This window comes from Meleagris gallopavo, chromosome 9 (genome assembly GCF_905368555.1).
Source record: "Meleagris gallopavo chromosome 9, MGAL_WU_HG_1.1, whole genome shotgun sequence".
Classification (NCBI taxonomy): domain Eukaryota; kingdom Metazoa; phylum Chordata; class Aves; order Galliformes; family Phasianidae; genus Meleagris; species Meleagris gallopavo.
This window is the reverse complement of record NC_139412.1, coordinates 11,579,789-11,604,714: the sequence shown is the minus strand read 5'-3', so window position 1 is coordinate 11,604,714 and position 24,926 is coordinate 11,579,789. Positions and strand designations below refer to the sequence as shown.

The window sequence follows — 24,926 nt, the reverse complement described above, 5'->3', positions numbered from 1 at the left end:
ATTATCCTCTTCCTGCTAATAGATGTGGAAAGAGGATGCCATAACAATGTACTCCCCTGGCAGTGGTTCAAAATAAATCCCCGAATTAATGTTGAAGAGTGCAGGATGTATGAATATTTTAATTAAATATAAATGTATAGGAAAGGGCAGTTACATTCAAGAAGCTGATATTTTGCTGTCACCACAATACTTAACCTCTCAGACATGCACTGAGAATCCTAGTGCTCTCATTTAATTGACAAGCCAATAAATCAGTGCTAACATCCCCTTTCTGTATGTTTGTGCCAGTTTTCACCTGGGACGTGCTATTTCAGAACACCACAACATTCACCTGGCACAGCCTGAACAGCAACACACACAAAGACATCCTGATTGAAGAACACTCAGGTCAAATTATCTTAACACCTGAAAGGTTCATTTTGTTACCAAAACCTTTGTTTCTTAGACACATGCACAAAATATGAGAAAATTGGAGGTGGGAGAAACAATAAAAATCTCCATTTGGGAATATCTTCAAGAGAAAACATTTATATGTAGCTTTGGAAAGAACCGGAGCAGAAATACAGAATTCCTATTTGATTACATCAAATAAGATATTCTGGTAAACACTCACAATTCTGTACGACTACAGAAATAATTGCCACTTGAGACCAAAAAGAAGTCTGTGAGGAATAGGTAGTAAACAGTGCTGGGGAGTTGCCTCACTCATTACAGGAGCTGGCAAGCATTTGCTCAACTTTATAGGCCCCTTTTCACTCATCCAGAGAAGTATTGAAAGATAAGAAATTGCAAGTCTTCATTAAAAAACAAAAAAGAAAGATTTCAATCCAATGAAAACTACATCTACACACTGGCAGACAGGAGATTTTTCCATACTGGAGTTACTATTTTATCTCCTTTATTTACTCAAAACTGTATCTTTATTTGGCAAGAAATGCTATGTGATTTCCTAACAGCCAGATACAGCAATAGAACACATCACTGCAAAGGGAGAGCAGTGTAGTAATACTACAGGATAAAGAAAAAAAGGTTATTTTCAGCCTGGCGAAAGGTACCATGCAACATATAAAAGGATAACAGACCATATCCGTGCTGTAAATGCTCAGTAAAATTAAAAGACAGTGAGAGTCCAGACAGCTAATAGCTAGGAGGGTGGTCACAAAACTGCTTGGGGCATTGCATTGATGAGGCTGAAATGGAAACAGACTTAAGTGGCAAAGGAAAGTTCCACTATGAGATGTGAGTGCCTCCAATAGCGAGGAGCAGACAGGCATGATTTTGAACTATGCTCCAGTATTTCTACATGCTCTGTGTGGATATTAAAAATGATTAACACCTCTGGGAACAAAGTGTCATCTCACAAAACCTGAGTTCTCTTTCTGCGAAAGAAAGGCAGTAACTCCCATCCCACTGAAACTGTGAGCAGTAATGCTCTGCTCCTCTCTGAAAAGCACACTTTCTCTAAACGTCTCCTGAGAGGCTCTAAACAAAAAGCTGCAGCTTCCCCTCTCTCCTCCCTCCCATCACTGTTTGCTCCATGTACACCAAGGGCCTTCGTTTCCACCTTACTGCACATGTACTGAAGCTATTTTTGGCCAAGTGTGACGTGGCCACTTTGTTTGCATAACTAGGTTCCCACCTCATGATCTGCCGCTCTAGTTTGCAAAATAATAGCTGGAAAACGTCTGACTCCCAAAAAGTGCTTGTAAAGTTCAGTTTGCCTTTATTCTGAAGCCAAAAAGAAAGAAGAAAATGGTGGGAAAGAAATAGATCTTTCTGCAGAAGGGTTTGTAAAATGCTTCAGTAAAACAAACCAAATTCTTTAGTAATGACTGTCTGGCATGTGGGGGTTTAATTCTGCTCTGTTTTGTCTGAAAGAGTATCTTAACAGGAAAAAAAAACCAAACTCACAAAGGCAGACAATCGCTTTACACAATGCAATCTTCAACACTGCCCCATCTACCGTGGACCTGATTTGTAACAACCCACATCAATCCCAAATCCCATCCACAGGAAATGCAAACTTACCGCTGGTAGTTGAGAACAGCAGAGCTCAAAATAGCAGCATTTCAGATTGTCAGTTGGACGGTTCTCAGCTGTCAAAGCTAAGCTGTAATCAAGTCCTCTCTGGAGGAATATCTGGTATTTGTTGAGTGTTAGAAATCAAAGTAAGGTACCTCAGAAGAGAAGATGATGGCGCCAATAAGGAACGCAAGGAACTAAAGCGTGCATACAAACTGATCTAATGGGCAGCAGTTCTTATAGGCAATCCGCAGCTACCGGGGAAAGCATTCCCAGAACAACTCTGCAAAACACTGTGCACATGGGGCTGAACAGCTTCCTGACCTGCACAGCTCATTTTCATGGTGTAAAGCACTGCCCCTTTGGGCTCTTACTTCACACACAGCCAAAGCCTTGCCCTGCTCCTGCGTTGCCTGAGTGCAAGCTTCACATTTGGGCAGGATTGTTGCTCTCTTTGGTGTTGAGACACTTCACTTGTTCTCCCTCCTCCATCCCTGTGCCCAGCACTAAGAGGGTTTGAGGCATGTCACTTTACATACCCGTTGGCTCTAGTGGAGTCACACGGATAAACCCATAAGACAGGAACACGGACAGCTTGATCTCTGATGAAACCCCATTGCAGTAAAGAGAAGAGACAGAGATGAGAGTGAGGGGTAGCTCTCCCTCCCCTTCTCACCCCAAATCACTGGGCCAGAGGTGGGAGAAGATTTAGGAAACGTCACCCTTACACTGCACCATAACACTGCATCTGGGCTGTCTTGCTTTTGGTGGCGGCTGTCCAATTGTGCTGTATTTCAGCACAGGGAATTACAAAGAAAGCACCACACGGTGGAAAACACCTGACAGTATACTGTTCAGTAGGCTTGAGAGAGACCAAAAAAACCATATCCTTTTGCAAAAGACTGCATGAGCTTCTTCACAATTTCATGGAATTGCTGTGGAGCTGGAAACCTCATCGTGCTGAGCCCAGCCCTGTCTGCAGCCAGCAGTGGCCCATGCCTGAACAACTGGGAGGCATCACCAAGAGAAAGGAATCCCACAGGACAACTTCTTTCAGAGTCACCCTGTGCAATTCCAAAAACACAGACAGCATTGCTGTGACACCTGAATGCATCACAGCTACAGTAAAGTCTTGAGGAAAAGGTAAGTGAAAGCTCTTCCCTTGCTTTTCCCACTTTCTAGGGCCAGTAGAGGCTATCATCCAACTGCAGTCCACACAAAGGGGAACTGTAGCACAGCACCACTGCTACTGCCTGGCAACATGCTGCTGGCAGCTCAGCTCTGCCCCTTCACCAGCACTGTGCTGACACTGATTGAATGATAGGTCAAACTCTCCCACATCTAAACATCAGAGCAACACTGAGAACCCTACAGCATAGCAAACTTCCTCTAAAAGACAGTTAATTTCTGCCTGGCTCCAGGGAGACTTATTTGTTTCTCCAGGCAAGGTTGAAGTCACCTAAAAATTTAGAAGCATGTCAAGAGACAGAACTGAGGAGCACCCTTCATACAAAGAACAATGGTGGAGACACTTCTGCTTTTAGATAAGTTCTTGCATAAGGAGGAGTGCAAAGGGGAATCATTCAGTACTGACTCATCTCTCCTGGAGCAATCTGCTTCTCAGGCATCCCACTCCAGCTGTGCTTGGCATCAGGTCTTTTCTGGCTTGCAGCAAATATTTTTTGTTTTCCTCACTTTCATTTACCAAATCACATGTAACATCACTGAGGTGACACCTAAATTTGACACTACCACACAAAGCAATAGCAGACAAACAGAATGGCAAAAGACCACGCTTCATTAGCACGTAGATTTAAACAACAGAGCTCCATATCTGGGAAGCAACGGGGGCCGCAGCAGCTCTCCACATTCAGCACAAGTTACATCCCCTGTTAAGGACAAGAGTTGTCCAAGGACGTGCCAAAAGATCCTTCCAAAGGCAGTCCCCAAGAACCACAGGCTGTGGAATATTTCACTGATAAGGCAATGCTTCCCTTCATGCTGGCTGTCACATTCTGGGCTCTGCAGCTTCCCTCACCCTTCGAAGGACACTGCAATGCACCTTGCTGTTGTGGGTGTCTTGGTGTTTGTGATGGTAAACAGTGTTTAATGCTGACAAAAGCCACAGTGCAACCAGCTATGATTTCATCTATTACTCCAGTTGCGTAAGAGTGCAATCACTGACCCCATCACACCAAACTGAGCTAATATTAAATTTTTATTCAGATAAGACTGATCTCTCAAGGTTTTGAGACAACAGGATAATATATTTTCTTACATATTAGACATAGAAAGAGATTTATTAGGGAGATTAGTACCTATATTCTTCATAGTCCATTAAGAGATGACGTTTTTCCTGATTCACTGAGAAGCTCATTGCAGGCTGTGTGATTTCACTGGGATAACACCCATGTTCCTACGCAGCTTCTCACCCTATGAATGTTATACTCCTCATTCCCCAAATACTAGCACAGTGCTGATGCATCTCCACCAAAATACACAATTATAATCTGAATGGAAAAGATGGGGGAAATGAGCTGTGGGGATAGTCCCAGATCACCCTTCTGGAGAGTCAACAGAAGCAAATCATCAGCTGAGGACACTGCACTGTGCCGCACACAGCTTACAGCAGCACAGGAGCAGGATAGCCCTGCGACCTCCGTGATATAGATCTCCGCAGAAGCTGAAGGGGAATAGCCCTGAAAGGGAACAGCCCTTGGCTGGGTCAGTGACACAGTGAAGTGTTTCAGACCTCATGCCTTACAGGACTGTATGAGGTCTGTAACCATAATGGTTACGCACCATAACCATTTCCTCTTCAACTTTCAGCGAGTTTCTGGATGTTCTCCCCTACCCAGCGTGCACTTTTGTGTGGATAATGCATCTAAGAATCACATCTCAGAAGAGGTTTTGAAGCTATGACTCTGCTTTCACCTCTCCCTCCCAAATTTAGCTCCTTTTCAGCTACATACTGGCAGCACTGCAGTGGCCTTGAATCACAAATGCAGCCAGAGCTTAGGAAGCACTACAGAAGCACTTATTCCAATATTTACTCAGAGATTTTTTATGCTACACCTACCACAGACTTTGGTTTATTAAGAACACAGCGCACTGGGGAAGGGCAAACCACACAGAGCTGCCAACCAAAATGTTATTAACATTTCAGCAACGCAACGCAAATTGAGTTTATATTAGAGCCTCTTTTGTGTAAACCACATACTAAAGTGAAACATAGTGACAGAGCTGAGTAATGAGTTGAAGCATAGAAATCAACATAGAACTACAGAGCAATAGGGAAAAGAATCCATTCCAAGCTTGTATTTAAGAGGAGAGCTTAATCTGCACTATAGAAGAGGTGATTATGTACAGTCACCATTCCACTCACATTTAATACCATGCAGGATGCAGCACCTACCATCTGCAGTTGCACAGAAAACTTCCCAAGGTATTCTGTAACCTTGAAACAGCTGAGAACCTCTTCTAAGTCTGGAACTTGAAATCTCTCATGCCATCTAGAAGAGAAACTCACCACTCCAAGCTCAGTGTTTTTTCACGGGGTCACTGGGACCACTCAACTTGGACTGAACTGCCGTTTCCACAATGCATGAACAGGTCTTATTTTCCCCCTTTCTGTTTTCTTTTTTCTTTTTTTCTTTTTTTTAAACAATATGGCACACAAACATTAACAAATGCCTAGGAGTGACCTCGAGGAGGAAAGCAATGGAAAAAACTATACAAAGATTTCAGAGCACTAGTATGAATAGCAGTGTAATAGGTTTATCAAGATATAAAATAAACCCCAGAAGACACACAGATGAGATGCACCCAGGCAGCAGAAGTGCTAAATGTTCAAAATGAAGGAAGAGAGATTAAAAGAAAACGCATTTTTCTGGCAGCTCTCTTCATGTGCATATAACACTCTCATCAATGTTAATTTAAATATTGGTGATATTTAAATTAATTAGCATCCAGAAAGCCACAGGACAACGTTTTTCTATCAGCTTATTCATGTGGATAGAAGAGCTAAAAAAATGACTATGATTACATACAGCTCACGTATCAGAATGCAGCAGTCTACAATCCCTTCCACATCCCCTTCCTCCCCAAAGTAGCAAGCCAAGAGAAACGCAGTGCAGGACACGTTTCAAAGAGGGAAAAAAATAACCCCACTAAACAAAATGCAAACTCAGCATTATGCAAGGTGATAAAAATAGCAAGCAGAAGAGCTGGTACAGAATACCAACCAGCATTCCCTATTCATCTCAGCACAGCGTGAGCGAGGGAACCCAAATCAACTTTCCCTTCACTCCTCTTTCTTGCAGGCTGCAGTTTGCTTGAAATTCCTATTCCTTACAAATGTGCCAGTGGGGAATTAGCTTTGGGTTGCAAAGGCAGTTCAAAGCAGCTTCTGAACATAGCTGCTTCTTCCAGTGCTTGGGAAGAAGAGCAAGGACAGGCTGGGTTGGTGGGGTTTTGCAAACATTCAACACCTCTGCACAACAGGCCTACTGATCGTTAATGTAGAGTATGCTGAAGATGCTAGCATTAATGCCAAGTTTCCATCCTAAGTAATTCAGCTGTGGCCTTCATTCAGCACATGAAGTGAGGCTTTAGTCCTTTGTACAAGAGCACACAACACAAAAGGGGAAAGTAGCAGAGAACATGAACGTTTGCCATCATCATTGCTAAGTTAAAGACTAAAAACTAAAGCTGTCCTATGCTTATTAAGTGGATGGTTCTGATTTCAGAATAATTGAATCTCCTTCTGGAGTATCTCCCATAGGCATTCTGACCAATAAAACATCTTCCAGAATAGCTCTGGGTTGAAGAAAATAACTCACTTCTTCCCTTGTCCATTGCTCAAAGGGCTCAGCCACACACCAGCTGGCAGGACTTACCTGAGGGTAAATCACAGAGGTAAGACAGATGTCAAGGGCCCTGTCAGAGCTAATGCAGCCTTTTGGAAGTTCCTTTTGGCATTTCAGTTTCTTGCTGCAGCACAGCCTGCAGATTTGAGCACCTGAAGGTTCTTAATTGCACCAAATTGCTCCCATCAAAGTAAAGGCTCCAAGCAACCATAGTGCCAAAATGAAATGCTTTGCTTATAAAGTGTTTCAGTATAGAGTTTTCTCAAGGCTGATAAATGCACTTAAAATACCAAAAACTTTCACAAGTCAACTCAGTTTGATACCATTTCCTTTTTTTTTTTTTCCATCATGAAATTAAGAGAGAAATGAAAGATTATTGCTTGGCTCTCCATATACCACCCTGTGGTGCTTCAGTTTCCTCATTCCCACCCACTAAGTGTGGATAATAAACCTTATCTATCCCATAGGAAATTTCTAAGGCTAGTGTCCAGACTTGCTGGTGTTAACTCATTAAAATAGCTTGGGTATGACTGATAGAAGAAAGCTGAGACTAGTAAGAAAAAAAAAAAAAACAACAAAACACACTGATGTATGCATGCTGAGCACGAAGATGAGGTGGAGCACAGGATTACACACACATCTTTCTCTCATGTCCTGCTACCACCACTTGCTTTTCCAACTGCATTTTGCTCCTCTTTCCAGCCCCAAGGTGTAACAGAAAACCACCAAGCAGGGAGGTGGCATGGCTGCTACCAGCAGCTGTCCCCACTATCTGGACAGATGCACCAAGATACAGCCTGCTGCAAAGTGATGGACACAGTAAACCAGATGTGACAAAAACAGTCTTGATGAAAAAGAGATTCTTTCATAAAATGATCAACAGCTCTCCATTTTTGCACAACATGTAACAATGCCAAGACTCTTTTTGCACAACAACCCGCATCTCTTCAAGGACCAAGATAGCACTGATGCCTCCAAGACAAGCCTAATGCTTTGTGAGTTTCCTTTTGCTCTCTCTCCACCTCAGGCATTTCCATTCAGGAAAGAAATCAAGCAGTTTCTTTGGAAGCCTGACATCTGGTTTGGAAGTATAAATCACTCCTTTCTGCACTAGTTCTGCACCTGTCAATGAACACACCTGACAAGAGATACCCAAGTTCACAAATGTTATCTCAAATTTATAAATCTTGCCAATGAAGAAATTTCTTTCTGGCAAACAGATGATTTACAGACCCATACATCTTCACTCAACTTGGGGTAGAGGCAGCAGGTGAATTTTCCAGCACTGCTATTGTGAGCCACATTTATATATCTGCTCTGGTGGTGTTCACCACAGTAACAGATTTATAGACTCCAGCACAGGTTTCACACCTGCTTGTTCACTGTAATTCAGGCTGAGCAACAAGCTGCCTAATGGCAGTGCCAAACAAGTCTCAGAGATCAGCTTGTTCAGCACCCCAAACCAATCTTGTGCCCCAGTGACACACGGGTCTTTGGTACATCTGTCTCTGAGCCAAGTATCACATGAAGATCTCTGCACTCACAAGGAGCTCATTTACCTTTTCTGTTTCACATCCTCCTTATATTTCTCCACTGGAGAAAGAAAATTTCCTAGCTAGCATTTCCCAAACTCCAGCAGTATTTCTGGTTTGCTGGAGCTTTAATTCTCAGCTGTCTTTGTAAGGGTGCTCTCAAGTCATGCTCTATTCTCAATCAGAAACAAGTCCGAGATGTTTTTGAGATGACTCAGGACACAATTCTATTTTTCATGTATTTGCTAGCAATATTATGGCAGAACAGAATAATGTGTTGGTTTCTGAGCAGAGCTGGAAGGATATTTACAAAATATCTGCAAAACATACATCTCCTATGAACAGATTAAGAAAGTGTTGGATTTGCTAAGTAGACATACCTATGCACTAGTTAACACTAGATTCCAAATGTGGAAACATGTGGCACACCCGATGAGATTCTTTGATAGGGCTTGCAGCCTGTCTCATTGCTGTCACATTGCAGTAACAATCCTTGCTGTGTCCTCTATAGGTGGGTATTACTGTTGCATTTCTTTATTCTGTCCCAGAAAACAAACAGCTGTACAGAATTTTGATCATTTTATCTTCCAGAAGCTTAGATGTTCACCATCCCTGTAACTAGAATAGCTGTTTCAAGGTGAAAGCAGCACTTATTTTTGAGAAACAGGATAGGATCCAAATGGAGGTGAGAGAAAAGGAAAGGTTGAACTGCTTGTTCACTGCCCTCTATCTTATATCTCAGCCCACTAAAATCAGGAGAGAAAACTGGAGGCATTCCAGAAAGCCACAAATTACTGAGATAGCAGTGGTCTATCCCTGCATGTATCTCTTGCAAGCCAAGAAATATCCAACACAAGCAGGCCAGAGAAGACTGCCTCACTACCTACCTACTGCTTCTACAGCACAAAGGCTGGGTCCTCCTTGGAAATCACATTTCGGGAAGGCAACTCATCGAGAATCAAAGTGAAAAGATACACAATAAAGGACTGGCAAGGAAGGACAGTAATGGAGAGAAGAACCACAGAGACACAACCACAGGAGGTCAGTTTCCTCCTGTCAATTCCAGCAGGGAAATTCCTGGCTCCCAGATCATCCTTTGTTTGTCTACCCTAGAGGAACAACAAAGGCTAAACCTCTTTTGGCTCAGTCATTAGAAAACTTTCCTTGCATCATGGTAGACGCCAGCTAGCAAATCCATTGTGTTTTGTACTATTCAGTTTTATAAGTCGGCTACCAGTGAAGCCAGACTCACAAATGATACAAATGCCAAACAAGATCACAGAACAGCCAAGGTCTCCAGACTTCAAACGCACAGCATGGCACAGACTAAAAGCAATCCCACACAGAAACAAGGAAGCACATCAGACACATGTAACAACTATTTGCTATCTTTCCTGATTATTTTTTTCAGCTTATAGAGAAAGACAGGGAAATCCCAAGGCCCACAACAGCTTTTTCTTCCCCAGCTAGTAGCAACATTCACAAAAAAAAGAACAAAATAGATTTTGCAAATATAGACACAACTCTTCTGGAAAGAATCAGTCATGTGAATCTGTCACAGAGATGGTGCTAGTAGCACTAACAAACCCAATGGACACGTGGTAAAAAAGGGATGGGGGTGGGGTGGAAGTGCAACATCAAAACCACTGAGCAAATCTATAGGCTATTTGAAACGTCACAGTTCCTCCACCTGCAAGAACCGCTCGACCAAAGCAATGGGAGGTCCAGTGCCTCCACTACACCACAACGCCTCCGCTATGTGTCTGAGGGAAACTAATCCAATGGGAAAGGTTAGCACACCTATTATCACTATAAAACAATTCTAATAGCAAAAGAATAACTCTCATCTGTGGCTGAAGGAACCGCAGATTCAGGAAGCCGTTAGTAAAGCAGGTTGTTAGTTTCCGAGGCTAAACATGTGGTAGGTAAACAACAACCCTGAAGCATGCAGAGGCATATTTCAAACAACGCCTTACCCTACTGATTTGCAGCTTCTCAGCTCCAGGCTTGAGGAGGTTCCATCTACGTCCGCCGTTCCTGCGCACCTTCAGAGTCTTTGAAGCCAGTTCGTTCTCAGCTGCCAGTTTAAAATCCACCGGAGAAATAAAAGAAGGGAAAAAAAAAAAAAAAAAGAAGGAATGACAAAAGATAAATGCTGTGCTTTAGCTCAGGCTGGGGGCGGAGGCTGTTCTTTTAAATGAAAGAAACAAAATTGTTTGCAAGAGACTCATTCAACCCCTTCTTTAGAAAAAGAGAGCAGAGAGTATATTTAGGTGCTTTATTCGGTGCTCTTAGGATACAAGTAAAACAGTGCAGCTTGGATATTACAAAAAGGCAGGCATAAACTAGGAACCAAGAGCCAAATTAAGAGGTGGTGTGAGCAGGTGAGGTCAGACAGGGTGGGTTTGAAACCAGAGTGCCCTCCCAGGAGCACCAGGCAGCAGAAGAGCATCATCTGCATATGCTCATGCTAAAAGTGCAATAGCTCCTTGGGTCGTAACTGCTAATGGTACCTCTGCAGAAGTCCCAGCCTTATAACTCTTGCAGTTCGTATGATGCAATTCCTTGAAAAAGAAACAGCTTCTCAAATTTATGCAGAAAATAACAATGGGAAAGCCCACAAACGCTGTTTTTCAAAGCAGTGGCTATTTCTCATCCCACGCATTTCAGTCCAGTGCAATTCTGATCTGGCTTTAAGTTATTCCGTTCACACCAGCTCTCAGCTTGGCCTTACAGACTGTACACACCCAAGCACAAGATTGTAAAGAAGAAGCAAATGGTCGGGAAGGGCTAGTAATCCACCTTTCAAAATTAAGCCTTGTTTTCCTAGTCACCCCAAATGGTTCCTTATATCATCTCCCTCTTTTAGGGGGATAGAGCTGTCATTTTGTGCAAGTCTGGGTTTTCCCCTCCCAGAACTAGTGAAGTTAGATGTTAACCCCTTTCCCCAGCCCAGGCTTCTTTCAGAGGGCACATGCGGCCCGGGCAGCACGTGGAACTGATGTCTGTACCCCTTTCATGGAGAAAGGCACCTACCTACAGAAAACACACATTCCAGAACTCCTGTCCTATATAAGACTGTAATGCTATAATGCAGTGGAAAGCACAGTAGTAACAGCAGTGTAGCAAAGTCCCAGCCTGCAGCAAATAAGGATAAGCCCAAATGCAGCAGCTGTGCATGCAAAATCAAAGGAAAAAAAAAAACTGCTGACCTTCAGAAGGCCTCAGGTAGGCAGGGATCTCCAACAAGATACCCTCACCTCCACTGCCAATCCATAAATGAAGTCTGGGAAGGGGTGGATCCTGGCTTCACCCTTTCCAGTCACTCAGGTACACTGCATGCACCTGAGCTCCCTTGGGTTGGCGCTGCCTTCCCACCAGGTGCTCAATCACTGCTTTAAGCCATGCTTTAGCATTTCCACTACAAAGACCAACCCTAATTTTCTTCTTCCAGGTACACCTCTCACCCCAGTTTGGGTTTCAGATTCTGTCCGTCTCGAGGGCTTTGAAACCAGACAACAAAGGATAAAAGGTCTACGCTGTGGGAGACAGGGACATACACTTTAGGATCTGTGCTCCTGGTGTTTAGGTTCACCTTTAGTTACATAGCCAAAATACATGCCTCTGCCTGCTTACTGCAAGCTCCCTGCTCCCAAATCAAATAGTTGGGGACTCCCTGCTGCCCAGGATAGCAGCACAGAGCACAGCAGAGCTGGGACCCTGCCTCAGCCCTGACGTGGCTGGGTGGGCAGCAATCCTGATTTTCTTTCAGCGTTGCTGGGAGAGAGATTGCACTGAGACCCATTTCCTAAACGCATTGCTGACGTAGACACCCTGCTGTTATTTTTAGCATTTCACTTTCTAGACTCACAGAAAATCAAGCTGCAGTGCAAGTGCCGATTATAGCAAGAGGCTGCTACCAGGCTCCAGAGGAAATGTGCCAATATAGTAGCACTCAGGAGCAATGTGCAAACGCAGTAGCGCTCACATTTTGAGACGCCTGTGCTAAAAGCATGTGCACCACTACAGAAGAGCCATCAATTAAAGAGGCAGCTGCTATGCCTTTTCCCTTCTGATTCTTCTTAATCCTTAACGTGCTGCCGCCATCCATTAACTGCTCAGATCCCCAGTGTGCTCCCAAGCAATGCCAATGCAGTCTGGCAGCATTCCCATACTTGCTAATTCAAGGCATTCTTAGTGCTAGTACTAACCCTCCAAGAAATGATTTTCTTACAGCAATTATCAATCTTTTTAATTAGAGCTTCACAAAGTCACGTTGCCCATTCGAGCATCTGCTTATTTACCTGCCAAAACAAGACCCTTCCAGCAAATACATTCAGTCCTGCTTTCTCCAGCGTCACTTTGAGCAGGACAAATTATAATTACATTAATCAAGTGCTGCAGAGGATAACTCACCACAGTCTTTGACTCACAAGGTTGTCTATCTGTTCAGGAAGAGTACCCAGAAAAAACAACTCAAAGCTTGCTTTTTTCCAAACAAACATTAGAACTGAGTTATGATCTCAGAATCCATCACTCAACACCTCCAAATGCCAAGTACTCACAACAAAAACAGGTAAGATGACAGAAAGCCAAGAGGAAACTACCAAATTACAACTCCCACAAACGCTGCTGAACAGCTTTTACTCTTTGTGCACTTATCTGTTCATCTTCTCACAACCAAATTACAGGGATTGCATTCAGAGACTCTAAAGTTAAAAGAAAAAAAGAAACTCTTTAGCATGTGGCTATCAGAGCCTCCTCACCTGGTTCAAAGCTTATAACAAGAGCAGATACAAGCCACATTTGTGATTTTTTAGCCCATGTTAGCAAGACCGAAAGACAAAGATTTCGGGGGATAACCACTGCAAAGCTACTCACCACGTCTTCTGAGCAGGTGCTGCATGCGCCCACCCACTTGGTCCAGCCCCATCGGGGTGCTCTGGGAGAGCGGCTCGGAGCGACATCTCTCTACAAGCACCTTGAAGGGAGGTGCTCGTGGGGATGGTTGAGAGGGATGAGACGTTGCCTGGAAAGAAAAGGGTCAGAGAAGAAATTTAGCAATGCATGTTAAACTTGGGACAAATAACACTTTCCACCTCCCTCCCCCCCAAGAAGGTACAGCACACCTTGTGGCTCCTCCCTGCAATCTGCACCCTCTTCTTTTCATTTTTTGCTGAAAGACAAAGTTTTGCTGACTCTGTTTCTGGCATGCTCTAATTCTCCCTGTATGGGAGTCTCTACCATGAGCACAGGTCATGGTGCTCAAGTCCAACAACTTCTGCGGCATTGAGTCTCCATGGCACTTTCGAGGATAACATGATGAAGACATTTGTGTTCTGCACAGCATTTTGTCCACACCAGTGTCACCAAGCCCCAGCAGGAGCACAAGCAGGGAATGAATTAGCTGGTGCTGAGGGCCCAAAGTCTGCAGGAACCTCAATCTTCAGGAACTGAGCACCCAGAGCTGAATTTAAACGGAACTCTTGGGATAATGAGTATAGACCCCACCTAAGTGTGCTCAGGGTCATTAAGGCCAATTAGTGCATCCAAAGCAGATTGTGGACAGACAGCTGAAAGATCTGCTTCAACTGGCAGTCCTGAACTGAATTAGCAGATGCACCCTTTGGTAGCCTAAAGCAAAGGAGAGACTGTTCCTGTCTGGATTTTTAGCCAACGACTAATTACACCCCATTAGCTACCCCAGATTTACGAGCACAGCCATGCTCAAGAGACATTAAAGAAGTGCTAGAAGTATCTCCAGCACTTGAAGCACACAGGAGTAGAACAATGCAACAGTGAGGTTTAGGAGAACAATCTGCTCATCTTCGTGCCTATCCAGCAGAACAATAGGATCTGCCCATTCTACTATAGAAATAAACATTTCAAGTTTTCAGAATAAAGCCAAGATACCCAGCAAGAACAATTCCTGCAAAACTCAAGAGTCTTGATGATTTAATAAGATCTATGTAAGAGTGAATTAAATTAGTAACAGGATGTCATTCCCTTAATTCCCAAGAATCTTAGCAAGACACTCCCTTCCAGGCATTTCCAAAGGTCACATAAGGTCTTTTTCCTATTCCATAAACAGAAGCCCACAGATGGTCTATGAAGAGGACAGGAGGTGAATAAACCTAACAGCACTGCTGTTATTGCTGTGCTGTTGGAGTCATTGGGAGGGTACAAGAAGCCTTCTGTAGAGAGAAAGGGCTTCACACATAGATGGAATTGAATGGCTTTGGTAGTAATAGTAGTTTCTCTGGAAGGTGATTGATAACAACTGTGAACAAGTCAAGCCTTCTATATCAATAGCCTAGGAATTATTGCTTAAAACACTAAGACACTGGCAATTGATTGGAGCACCTTTAAAGCAAGCAAATATCCCCAGGTATACCCTAAGATAACATTAAAACAAATGAGAAACTAGCATTTATAGCTAAATGGAGAAAAAAGGTTGGTGCTTCTCTTGCTCCTGAGTAAACCCAACTTTTATCCTCCTCTTTCAGGAGGAAATCATCCCGATAGAGACAACAGCAAGAATTGTGGAATGGATTTATCTTTCTGAAAATCGTGGTTCAAAACCCTGCGTTTCATTTTCTTCTCTGTGACTCATCACGATGTAGAAGCCTTGTGTGTAATCCTGGAGCTAAGACATCAGCAGAAGATTCAGTTTAGAAAGGTCAGGAGAAGAAAAAAGGAGGGCTCTTCACTGGAAGGCTTTTAGCCTCAGTTTGAGACAGACTTCTCACACTTCCATGGCCCTGCTAATAACTGGGTGCTTCTGATGGTTTAAGTCCTCAAGCACCCTCAGCTTTCACTGATGCACTATTATCTTTATTTACAAATGAAGAACAAGGCAGACAGGCTACAATTATCCCAAAGGCACAGTGGGAGGCTGTGGATGACATAAGGCTCCATGTCCCATTCTCTGTACCATGTCCAGTGCAGCACACTCCCCTTAATTGGGAAACAAGGAGAGGAGGAAAAAAAACAAAGCAAACCTCCTGGGCAGAGAAGTTCTGGACACACAGTCCTCCAGCACAGAGGCCAGCAGAAGCTACAAGTCCCTGTTTATATCACTGCTCTGATGGCACTAAGGGAGGTGGGAGAAGTCAATGCTGTGACCTAGAGAAAGGCAAGGCCCACAAGCATTTCAGGAAAACGTGGAAATCTGAGATCCCCAGGTGGCTGGTTATATATACACAGAAAGCCTATCAGCCTGCCAGATGCAACCTGTCTTTCCCTCACAATGCTAAAAATGTTTCCAAAGAAAAAAAAAAAAAAAAAAGCTATCCCAGTATACATAGCTCTAAATGTAGGATTTAATTCAAGATTTTGATAGCACTTCACAGTTATTAAGAAAATGTGAACAGCTTAGAGGTTTTGTCTCTTCTAAAAATAAGATGATTGTCAGACACAACTGTATTAAATGCCATAAATATACAGGATCTTCATTCTGTAACTAAATCATACCTCGCTACAGACAGAAATACAGTGCTCCTTAGGCAGCAGGAGGACTTAGAAAGTAAAGCAGTATTTCTTCACATACGCTTCCTTCATAAGCGCAATAGGCGGAGACAGCCCAGCCAACTGGCAACAGCCAGACAAAGCTCTGAAGATCAGCTCTCAGAAATGCACCTTTTCTGGTTAGTACCACTAAACAGAACAAGGAGGGGGAAGCCAGCTCAGCAGTCACGCTCCTGCAGCAACTCCCAACACGTTCTGTGGCAGACAGACAATCAAACAATCTCAAGCTAAAGGTCACCACAGGATCCTGTTGCAAACTGCTTGCAGTTACTCATCAAACAGATAGAAAGAAAGTTGTTCCATCTTCCTCTCGTGAAAAGACATTTTCAGCAGCTGCTCTAAAGCAGAACTGCAAACCTGTGGGAGGATCTGAGATCTCCTGGGTTTGCCTCCAGTGCCCCAGCTATCAGAAGGCGTATCAGCCAGTGCATCTTCTGGCACGTGCATACACAGGTACATCAGCAATCCGGTGCTTCCAGTCAGACCCACCGCACAGGATGAGCCTCCAATTTTCCCACGTATGCAGCAAAGTGTGCACAGAAATCACAAACCCCAGTAATGCTGTAAAAGCACTGATCATCATCGGTACAGGGCACCGTCAGCACCTGCACACTCTGAGCAGTGAGCATCTGAACGGCACCCAGAACAGTTAGCCCCGTACGTATGGGGCACAGAGCCCCAAACTCACAGCTGCCCAAAGGAAACACTCCCCCTCGTGTGCTGTGAGGCTGACAAGTGTGGATGATCTGAGAGAGAAACAGCAGTCTAGCTGGGAGACCTGCAGGATCCATCAACCGGCCTGGCATCTTGTCCAGTAAAGCAGGCACTTTCTGTCCAGGCACACAAGACTAGAGAGAACTCATTTTCAAGCTTCTGGCAATTGTAATTCCCCCAGAAAATGGCATCACAGAACCAGCTGCTTTCTATGTGTGGGTAAAAAAAACTAGACAGCAGCAAGATACAGGTTATAAACCACTTATAGATAAAATTCAAAATCCTACAGATAAAGCATTCTTTTCCTTAAAAATAAATCCTTATTTCACAAATAGCCAGCAGAGGGCAGAGCAAGACCGCAGTGAAAAGATTTTGCACCTTAACTGCATTTTAACTGCAGAAGCCAAAATGCGATGGAGCTGCTCCACAGCGCTCCGTCCCTGCTGAACACCTGTGCGAGCCCGAGGTGACCCAGAAGGATCTCGGACAGCTATGAGCCTAAATCAAGTTTCTGAGAAACATGAGTTTCTACAAACTGGAAACTGAAGTCTGAGATAGTCTGTCACGGGTGTATTTTGCAACCGTTTCTCATGCCATGCTCAAAGTAAGCATCAAACCCCCCACAGACTCTGTCCAAGGACACATAGGGTGGTTTGAAACCCTGGTGGCAATGCCCAGCTGCAGGGTAGCCAGTGTGGTTTCACAGCTTCCTCCCAGTGCAGCATCAGCTTGAGCTCCTGGAAGTGGCCAAATTCATCTTGTGGGGCTGTGTCTGATTCCATGGAAAAGAGAAACTTCTATGGTTTGTAAGTGAAGGCCATAAGTTGATCAAAATCTCAGAGAAACTCTACATCATCCTTGAGCTCCTTTCTCATATCCCTATCTGAAAATAAGGAAGGCCTTTCAATTCCCAATGTGCAGCAGTGTGAATCCGCAATTCATTTGCCATTGACAACTCATTTTGGATTGTACTGTTCTTACAATCCGTCAAAACGTTTTTATCTATGCTGATCATTAGCTCCCTGAACAAATGAGAATTTGGGATGGGACCCAAAAGCAGCTAGGTGGGGGAACAGTTTGAGAAAGAAGCGTTTTTCTACCCGCTCCGCTTCTTACTAAATATTGTTGCAGTGCTGTTTTCTGTACAGCAGTAAGATCAAACACTGTTGAGCTGTTACTTGCCCACACTGTCAGTAAGCTGCTGATGGAAAACATGAAATTTTAAAAGGCAAGGTTAGGAGAACAAGAAATGGAGGTGTTAGCTTTAGAAGAGCACAGCTAAGCGGAAGATTTACTGTCTAACTAGGACCAATGCCCAGGTCCCCCACATCTCACTCCACCACCCCTGCACTACATCATCCTCGATCTCTTACCATCTCCTAGCAGTTTGGGGCAGGGAGCCTCAGTGAGAACAAGCATTTTTCTGCTTTTTGTGGGAAAACATGTAGGTTGTTTTGAAAACAGTTGCTGAAGCTATTTCTGTTTCACACAGCTAATGCACTTCAAAGGCTGCAGGAGTACTTGCTTACAGCACCCCTGTCCTGGAAGCACCCTACTTTTGGTGGAGCATTTCACTTGAAATCCAAATCCCTCAATTACTGCAGAGCAGCCTGGAGCAGAAGCATGAGGGCCAACAACTGTCCCAAGGAACAGGTACCAGAAAGGAGGTAAATTCAGCCCTAAAACAATAAGAGGCCTGAGTTTGCTGCTAGTGTCGTGCTCAGGCTGAAGTTATTCCTCTTATGTGTTTATTTTTGGTAAACTGTTTCCGAGTGCCACTCCCTGATGAGAGATAGGCAAGTAAATCCCTTGGGTGTCTCAGGACATTTGTTACCCGAGCTGCTAATGGACTCTCTAAGTCCATTTCCATCCAAAAGTTTCCTTCCTTTGCACAGGACTTCGTGCTGCCCTTAGATCACTGGACATCTCTAGACCAAGTTTCTGGGATCCACAGGTGTTTACAACCCAGGGTGGGCTGTGTGCTTTCCCTTCCAGCTTGCCATTGCTTCTGTGAAGTGGCAGGCATGGACCTGTGAGGCTGGGAGCCACCATAATCCAGAGGTCATACTCCTATCACCACCCTCAACAGGAATTCAGGGAAGGTTTCCTGTCGGGTTATCTTAAGTACCATCTTTAAGTTTCTCTGTAAAGTCTGTAAGCTACAACAGCTGAGATGGAACTCACCCCACCTGTGTTCACACAGCTGACCTTGGAAATTGCTCACATTTTGCCCTCAAAGAATGAGAGAATAGCTTAGGTTGGAAGGGGTCTTAAAGATCATTTAGTTTCAGCTCCTCTGCCATGGGCAGGGTTGCAAGAACTCTGAGATTAGACACACAGCCATAGCCCTCAGCTACCAAAAATGCAGCTGCTCTGGGAGAAGACTGCCAATACTTCCCTTGCTCCACTCAGTCCTTTCATGCCTCTGCTATCTTGCTCCTGCTCAGCATACTTACACAGCTTAGTCCCTGCAAAAGTATATCAAACCACAGTCTGCTCGTTCAAGCCACTCCTAAAAACATTTTGTCCAGTAGACCGCAAGTGGCTAACCACTACTTGTCCCACTTCATAACTCCCTGGAATTACACAGTGAACTGTCTTCATATTTTTGAATAACAAAAATGGAGGGGAAAAAAAAAAAGCAGGAATAACTAACAACGGTACTGCCCATTTTAACAGGGAGTCAGAAGTCCAAAATGTTTTCTTCTCAGTATTTCTAATCTGCTGCCAATTTTCAAACACTTCCCCTCCTGGTTCAGAAGTTAGTGACCCCTTTTCCAGTAGAGAACAATGTCACCCCATAATATGTCGTCAAAAGCCCAAAAGGACAGGCAAAAGTTTCTCCATGAGTTGAGCCAATTTCCCTATTGGGCACCTTAAAAATAAAAATCATCATTTCAGCTTTAGCCAACAGGAACCCAAAAGAAAACAGCTGGACTTCATGCTGGGCAATACAGACTTGTAGTTCTCAGAACCACCATTTCCCGTCTTCCATTTTGGGCTAGGACTGTGTGCCAGGAATCTTCCTGGTGTTCCAGATGCTGTGGTGTAACCAGCATCACCTAATAAAAATCAACTGCCACCACCACTACTGCTAAATGCAGAGAGGAAGAAAAATTAAAGTTAGTGCATAGAAGTACAAGAATCTCTGTTACAGCCCACTTCTAAAGGCACTGATAATGACATAGCCAAAAGGTCATAAGAGGAGCACTCTGGAAATCTGCACTAACAGCCCAGGGACATGCCAGTCAACTGGTTCCTCGTAGACTGCTACGTCTACAGCCATTCTTTGTATGATTAAGTAAAAATTCCGAAGAGGAATATATAAAAATGATTTCAAGTGCAAACCATCTTTATAAGAGGTATAAAACAATGGAGTCTTACTGGAAGTTGTACAGTAAAGCTTACTCATACCTTTCCATTGTTAAGCAGTCCAGAGGAGACAATTCTGGAGATGGTCACGTGGAACGGACGGCACTCATCATCACAGTCAAAGCGCACTCCTCTGCCAAGTAACTCCACAGGGTTCTGTTCCACAGGTGAACTTGTTCTGTGCTTTTTGAAGCATCCATCAGTCTGTTCAAACAGCACTCCTTCAACTGTTGCACATTTTAAAGAAGTCGCTGCTGAAAAGTCACTGTTAGCAGATGGAGAATTGTTCAGCACTGCAGTATCCAGATTTTTCTCTGGAAGATGTTGAGAACATGGCAGGTCCCCGGCTACGACCTGTTCCTTCTCTGGAGTATTGCTTGAGTCCTGAAACTCCAGGTCATCTCTAGATAAGTCATGTAAAGGCAACTCAGGATTACTCAGGTCTTTCATATCCAGTTCAGTCTTTGAAAGCTCCAGAGCTGCTGCTAGAGACATACTCATGTCGTTAGTAACTACTGTAGCACAAGCCACATCCTGAGGTTCGAGTTCATGCAGAGTCATCTTTAGTGGATGGTGGATCAGAGCCACAGTCACAACAGGAAAGTCACCGTTAGCAGCTGGAGAACTGCCCAGTTCAGAAGTACCCAGATTTTTCCCAGGAAGATCTTCCAAACGCGGCAGGTCCCTGCCCACAGCCTGTGCCTTCTCTGGAGTACTGTCCATGTACTGAATCTGTTTGGTCAGAGCTGTCTGTGGAAAGTGGACTGCAGTCTCAGAGGGTTCTTCAGAATTTATCACAGTGACAGAATCATCTGGGAGCTCTGGCCCAGAGGGAGAAAGTGGTGTTTCATTAAAACTATCATTCTTGCTGCTCAGGGCAGAGAAGCCGATGTCTTGTGACACCTCTGTAGCTTTACAGCCCTGTGTCATCTCCTTCCCCATTGAACTCTCAAAGCTTGGATTATCCCACACGCCTGAATCTGGGGACTGCAGACATGCTCCCACTGTGCAGAAAGCATTTGCGGTTTCATTCTCAATAACCAGACTCACTTTGCGGGAGATGACATCCTGCCTCCAGCCTCGGGAACTCCGCTGAGGCCTTTTCTCATCAGGTGAAAACGCCTTTGAGGAGCCACGCAGCCGCCGAGCTGCTTCGGCCACACTGGTGAAGAACCGCACAAAACCCGCAAAGTGAGTGGCTTTGGTTGCGCTGTTGGATTTTTTCTGCTGGCTAAGATTCTCCTCACATCTCATACCATAGTCCAAATAAGAAGTGGAATGATCAGTTGTATTTTCTAAGTTCTGGAAATTGGTTTCAGCCCTTTCATCTAGAAGCTTTGAATTATCTTTGCTAGTTAATGAAATTCCTTTCAGATAGCTCCAGACATCAGAGCTTCTTCCTCTTTTGCCCTCCTGTGGGAGCACGGTACACTTCTTTTGATTGTCCCCTTCCGTAATTGCAGGACTCTTAAAGTTTTCAAAATTCAAAGACTCGCTCTTTCTAGCTGGTGTTTTCTGGCAGTTACTAACATTATCTTCACTGTGTAGTCTGATACTAATATCCCTGAGACATTTACTTTCATTGGCGTCAATTTCAGGAATGCTGATATTCAGCTCGATGTCTTCAAAAGAGGAATCTAAATCTTCAATGTGCCCCCCATATGAATGGCGGTAGGGCCTCTGACTGTCACCCAGTTTCTTAACCCTGTAGACTGCTCCTTGTCCACTAGCAGGATAGTCTTCCTCAGGGACACAAGTAACCTGCACTGCAGATCCTCTGAAATCTACATCCTTAGGCAACTTCGAGGTTCTTAGCTTTTTTAAGGGCATTACTCTGTCCATGAAGGATGGCTTTTTTTCATCAGAGGCATCATAAGTATCTCCCAGTACGATCATGGACCGGGGTCTTCTTTTACTCATAGAGGATCCTTTCCTTCGCCAAACAAAATTCCAGATCCGGTTGCCCTTGGTCAACTTCTTATATCTGGGTGCTTCTTCCTGGTCACTTGGAACTGCATCACTGGAGGTGCCATGCTCAGCACAACAGACCTCCGATGCATCAGCACTCCTATCCTCCATGTTTGCTTGGAAAATCCTGTTTGCATATCCATTTGAAACTATCAAAGGGTCAGTATGCCAGCAGCCATCTATAACTTCCATTGCTCCGGCTCAAAAGCTGGTACCAGGGGTCAAAGACACATTGTCTTCAGATTGTTTTCTTCACAAGACTTGAGGAAAAAATTGCAAAGAAGCACGATTAGGAGAAGAAAATTTTTTCAGAAAACACATTTGCTAATGCAACACAAGTCTTATTCCAGTGACAGTAATGCCACTGATTTCAGTGAGACTTTTGCTCCTAAGATTTTGCTCTTAAACTATACAACGTTCAAAGCAACTTAAGCCTGATTTAAGTGACCAAAGATTTAATGATTACAAATAAGCTTTTTGCATCAATAAAGTTACCCCACAATACACACAGAATACTATAAATCACATACTGGTCTTGCAAACTGCTAGGACTCCCAATACGTCAGAATACATGACAGAGTGGAAAAGAGGAAATTGCAGTAAAGTGTCCCTGGACATGTCACTGTCATCCTCACCAACTTCATCTGCCAGAACTGACAATGCACTCCCAATGAGTTCCGTCTCTTCAGGCAGGCATTCAAAGAAAAGCCAGGATGGGCCCTTTCCTGGAAACAATGCAATTCTGAAATAACTTCAATACCAAAAACCTCACATAATATTCAAGCCACGTTTTCCTACAACAGCTATGGCACCAGCACAGGAATCCCTCTCTGGAACTGAACTGCTAAACGAAAGATGCTTGGCCGCCGCTCAATGCTACACAAGAACACATGTTCCCCTCAAGTATGATTCAGCCTAAGTGAACAGGATTAAAACTATGGATACCCCACACATAAAAGCAACGGAAACCACCGCCAAGCCTTTGTAAGAATGTGAACTTCTACACGTGCAGATCCTAAGCCTTCCCTTCCACCAGTATACACCTGCCCTGCCCTGACTCACTGCTACAGCTTCATAATGTGATCCTGGATTTGCTGTCTGTCTGTGCAGCATACAAAACTGCCAGCCTGGCCCCGATCCCAGCGCTCCTCACAGGACAAAGAAGAGAGGAAGAGTAGGGACAAGAAAGGGCACAGCCTCAGCAACACAGGTTGGCCAACACAAAAACTCGCCGTTTTCCTCCGAGCAGAGGGAGAGCAGGTAGTTGCACTGCTCCAATATAAAGGTATGCCATTTGCTTCTGTTCCAGTCCATTTCACTGCTCTGCCGAAGGTCCTCATCTGATCCAGAACAAAATCCAATACGCTTCCTGTTTCTATTAAAACCAAAGTTGTTGATGTAACAGCCATTGCACTGAGAACTGGCGGTGCAGAAGGCTCACTCTTACAGCCAGCCAAACCAGCCGTTGTTTCTATCATGTCACCACAACAGTGACAGCATGTGGAAGCCTGGCTCCTGTGCAGGTGCTGCATGGGCCGTGGCTCCTGCTCAGGCTTCTGTCAGGACCTCCCACCACAGGTCCTGGCAGGGAAGAGGTCCTCATCCGACACCCCCTCCTCCTTCACTGACTTCAGGGTTCATAGTGCTGTTCGTCACCCCTTGTCACAAAACTAGGTTGAGCCAGGCCAAACCGCGACAATCACTTTTTTTTTTTTTTTTTTTGACTCCTCCTACAGTCCTCTCCAGCATTTTTGCCCTTAAACATGTTTTCACAGAGGGGCTGCCAGCATCACTGACAGGCCCTGTCTTCTCCCAGCAGCTGCCCTGCAGCACCCCAGTACCAATGCCTTGACCAAAGAGCAGCACAGCCTGATTTCACAGCTATTTTTTTCCACACACCTCTGTTTTGGCGCTGTGTTTACTCAGCCCACTGCCTTCTGTAAGCTCTACATAGCGGAGATCTTACAAGAAACTCTCCTTCCTCATGCAAAAGTCGCTGTTCTAGGGCTGGGGCAGGGATTACCATTACTTGAACCGTTTAGCACAAACTCACATGGGACCTTTGTACCACAGAAAGCTTCTGTTAAACAAAATTTTAAAATGACACCACATGCGCTGCTTGAGGATAAATGAGAAGGGAGAAGTGGCAACAACAGAACAACAGATGTGGAGAAGGGTGAGGTACTCAAGTTCTCAGGCTTCCCATGTCTCTCATGGCTCTGAACCTCTAGGCAGGGGTTGGGGGAGCAAAATCCCTCCCACTGTAACAGCAAGACCCACTCATGAGGCTGAATGTATACAAGTCCATAGGGCCTGAAGACAGGTATCCCAAGGTCCTGAGGGAATTGGGAACTGTCTAATGTGGCTGCCAAGACACTTTCCATCATATTTGAAAAGTCATGTGTGTCAGGTAAAGTCCCCAGTGACTGGAGAAATGGAAACATCACTCCCATTTTTAAGAAAAGGAGAAAGAAGAACCAGGCAGGTGAGCCTGACACAGGTGCCTGGGAAGATCACAGAGCTCCTCCTGCGTCAACATACACTTGAGATGAGGAGGTGATCAGAGACAGGAAGCATGGCAGGGGATTGGAACTAGATGATCTTTAAAGTCCCTCCCAACCCATGCCATGCTATGAGGAGAGCATCTCATACAGGGTTGTCACAATTGTCTGTAGGTTATCCTCTGCTGCAATTTAAAGAATAACATATTTGAATGGATTTGATGGAGCGGAAAAGTGCTTTTGAGGAGTTTCAAGTTGTGCAGCCAACACACATATGGCAGCAAAAGACCAAAATCACAAAAGCTCCCTATTTTTTCTCTTTCCAATTTTATATTTTATTGTTTTTAGCTGGGTGGATCCTGCATGGGGAAAGAAGATTCAAAGGAAGCAGACTTCCCTACAAAGTCTTTGGAGGGATGCTA

The 24,926-nt window shown here is 44.3% G+C and overlaps 1 protein-coding gene across 2 annotated transcripts in view; it reads right to left on the bottom strand.

The window, feature by feature from the left end:
* The window catches only part of ARHGEF9 (Cdc42 guanine nucleotide exchange factor 9), a 185,976-nt gene that overhangs the window by 146,591 nt on the left and 14,459 nt on the right, over positions 1-24,926 (bottom strand). For both annotated transcript variants that reach the window (XM_085230388.1, XM_085230387.1), the window contains exons 2-4: positions 20,078-22,263; positions 13,304-13,451; positions 10,399-10,499 (exon numbers count right to left, since the gene is read on the bottom strand). In XM_085230388.1, coding sequence (XP_085086514.1) covers positions 10,399-10,499; positions 13,304-13,451; positions 20,078-22,195 — 2,367 coding nt within the window. In that variant the 5' untranslated portion in view covers positions 22,196-22,263. The remainder of the gene's footprint in view (positions 1-10,398; positions 10,500-13,303; positions 13,452-20,077; positions 22,264-24,926) is intronic.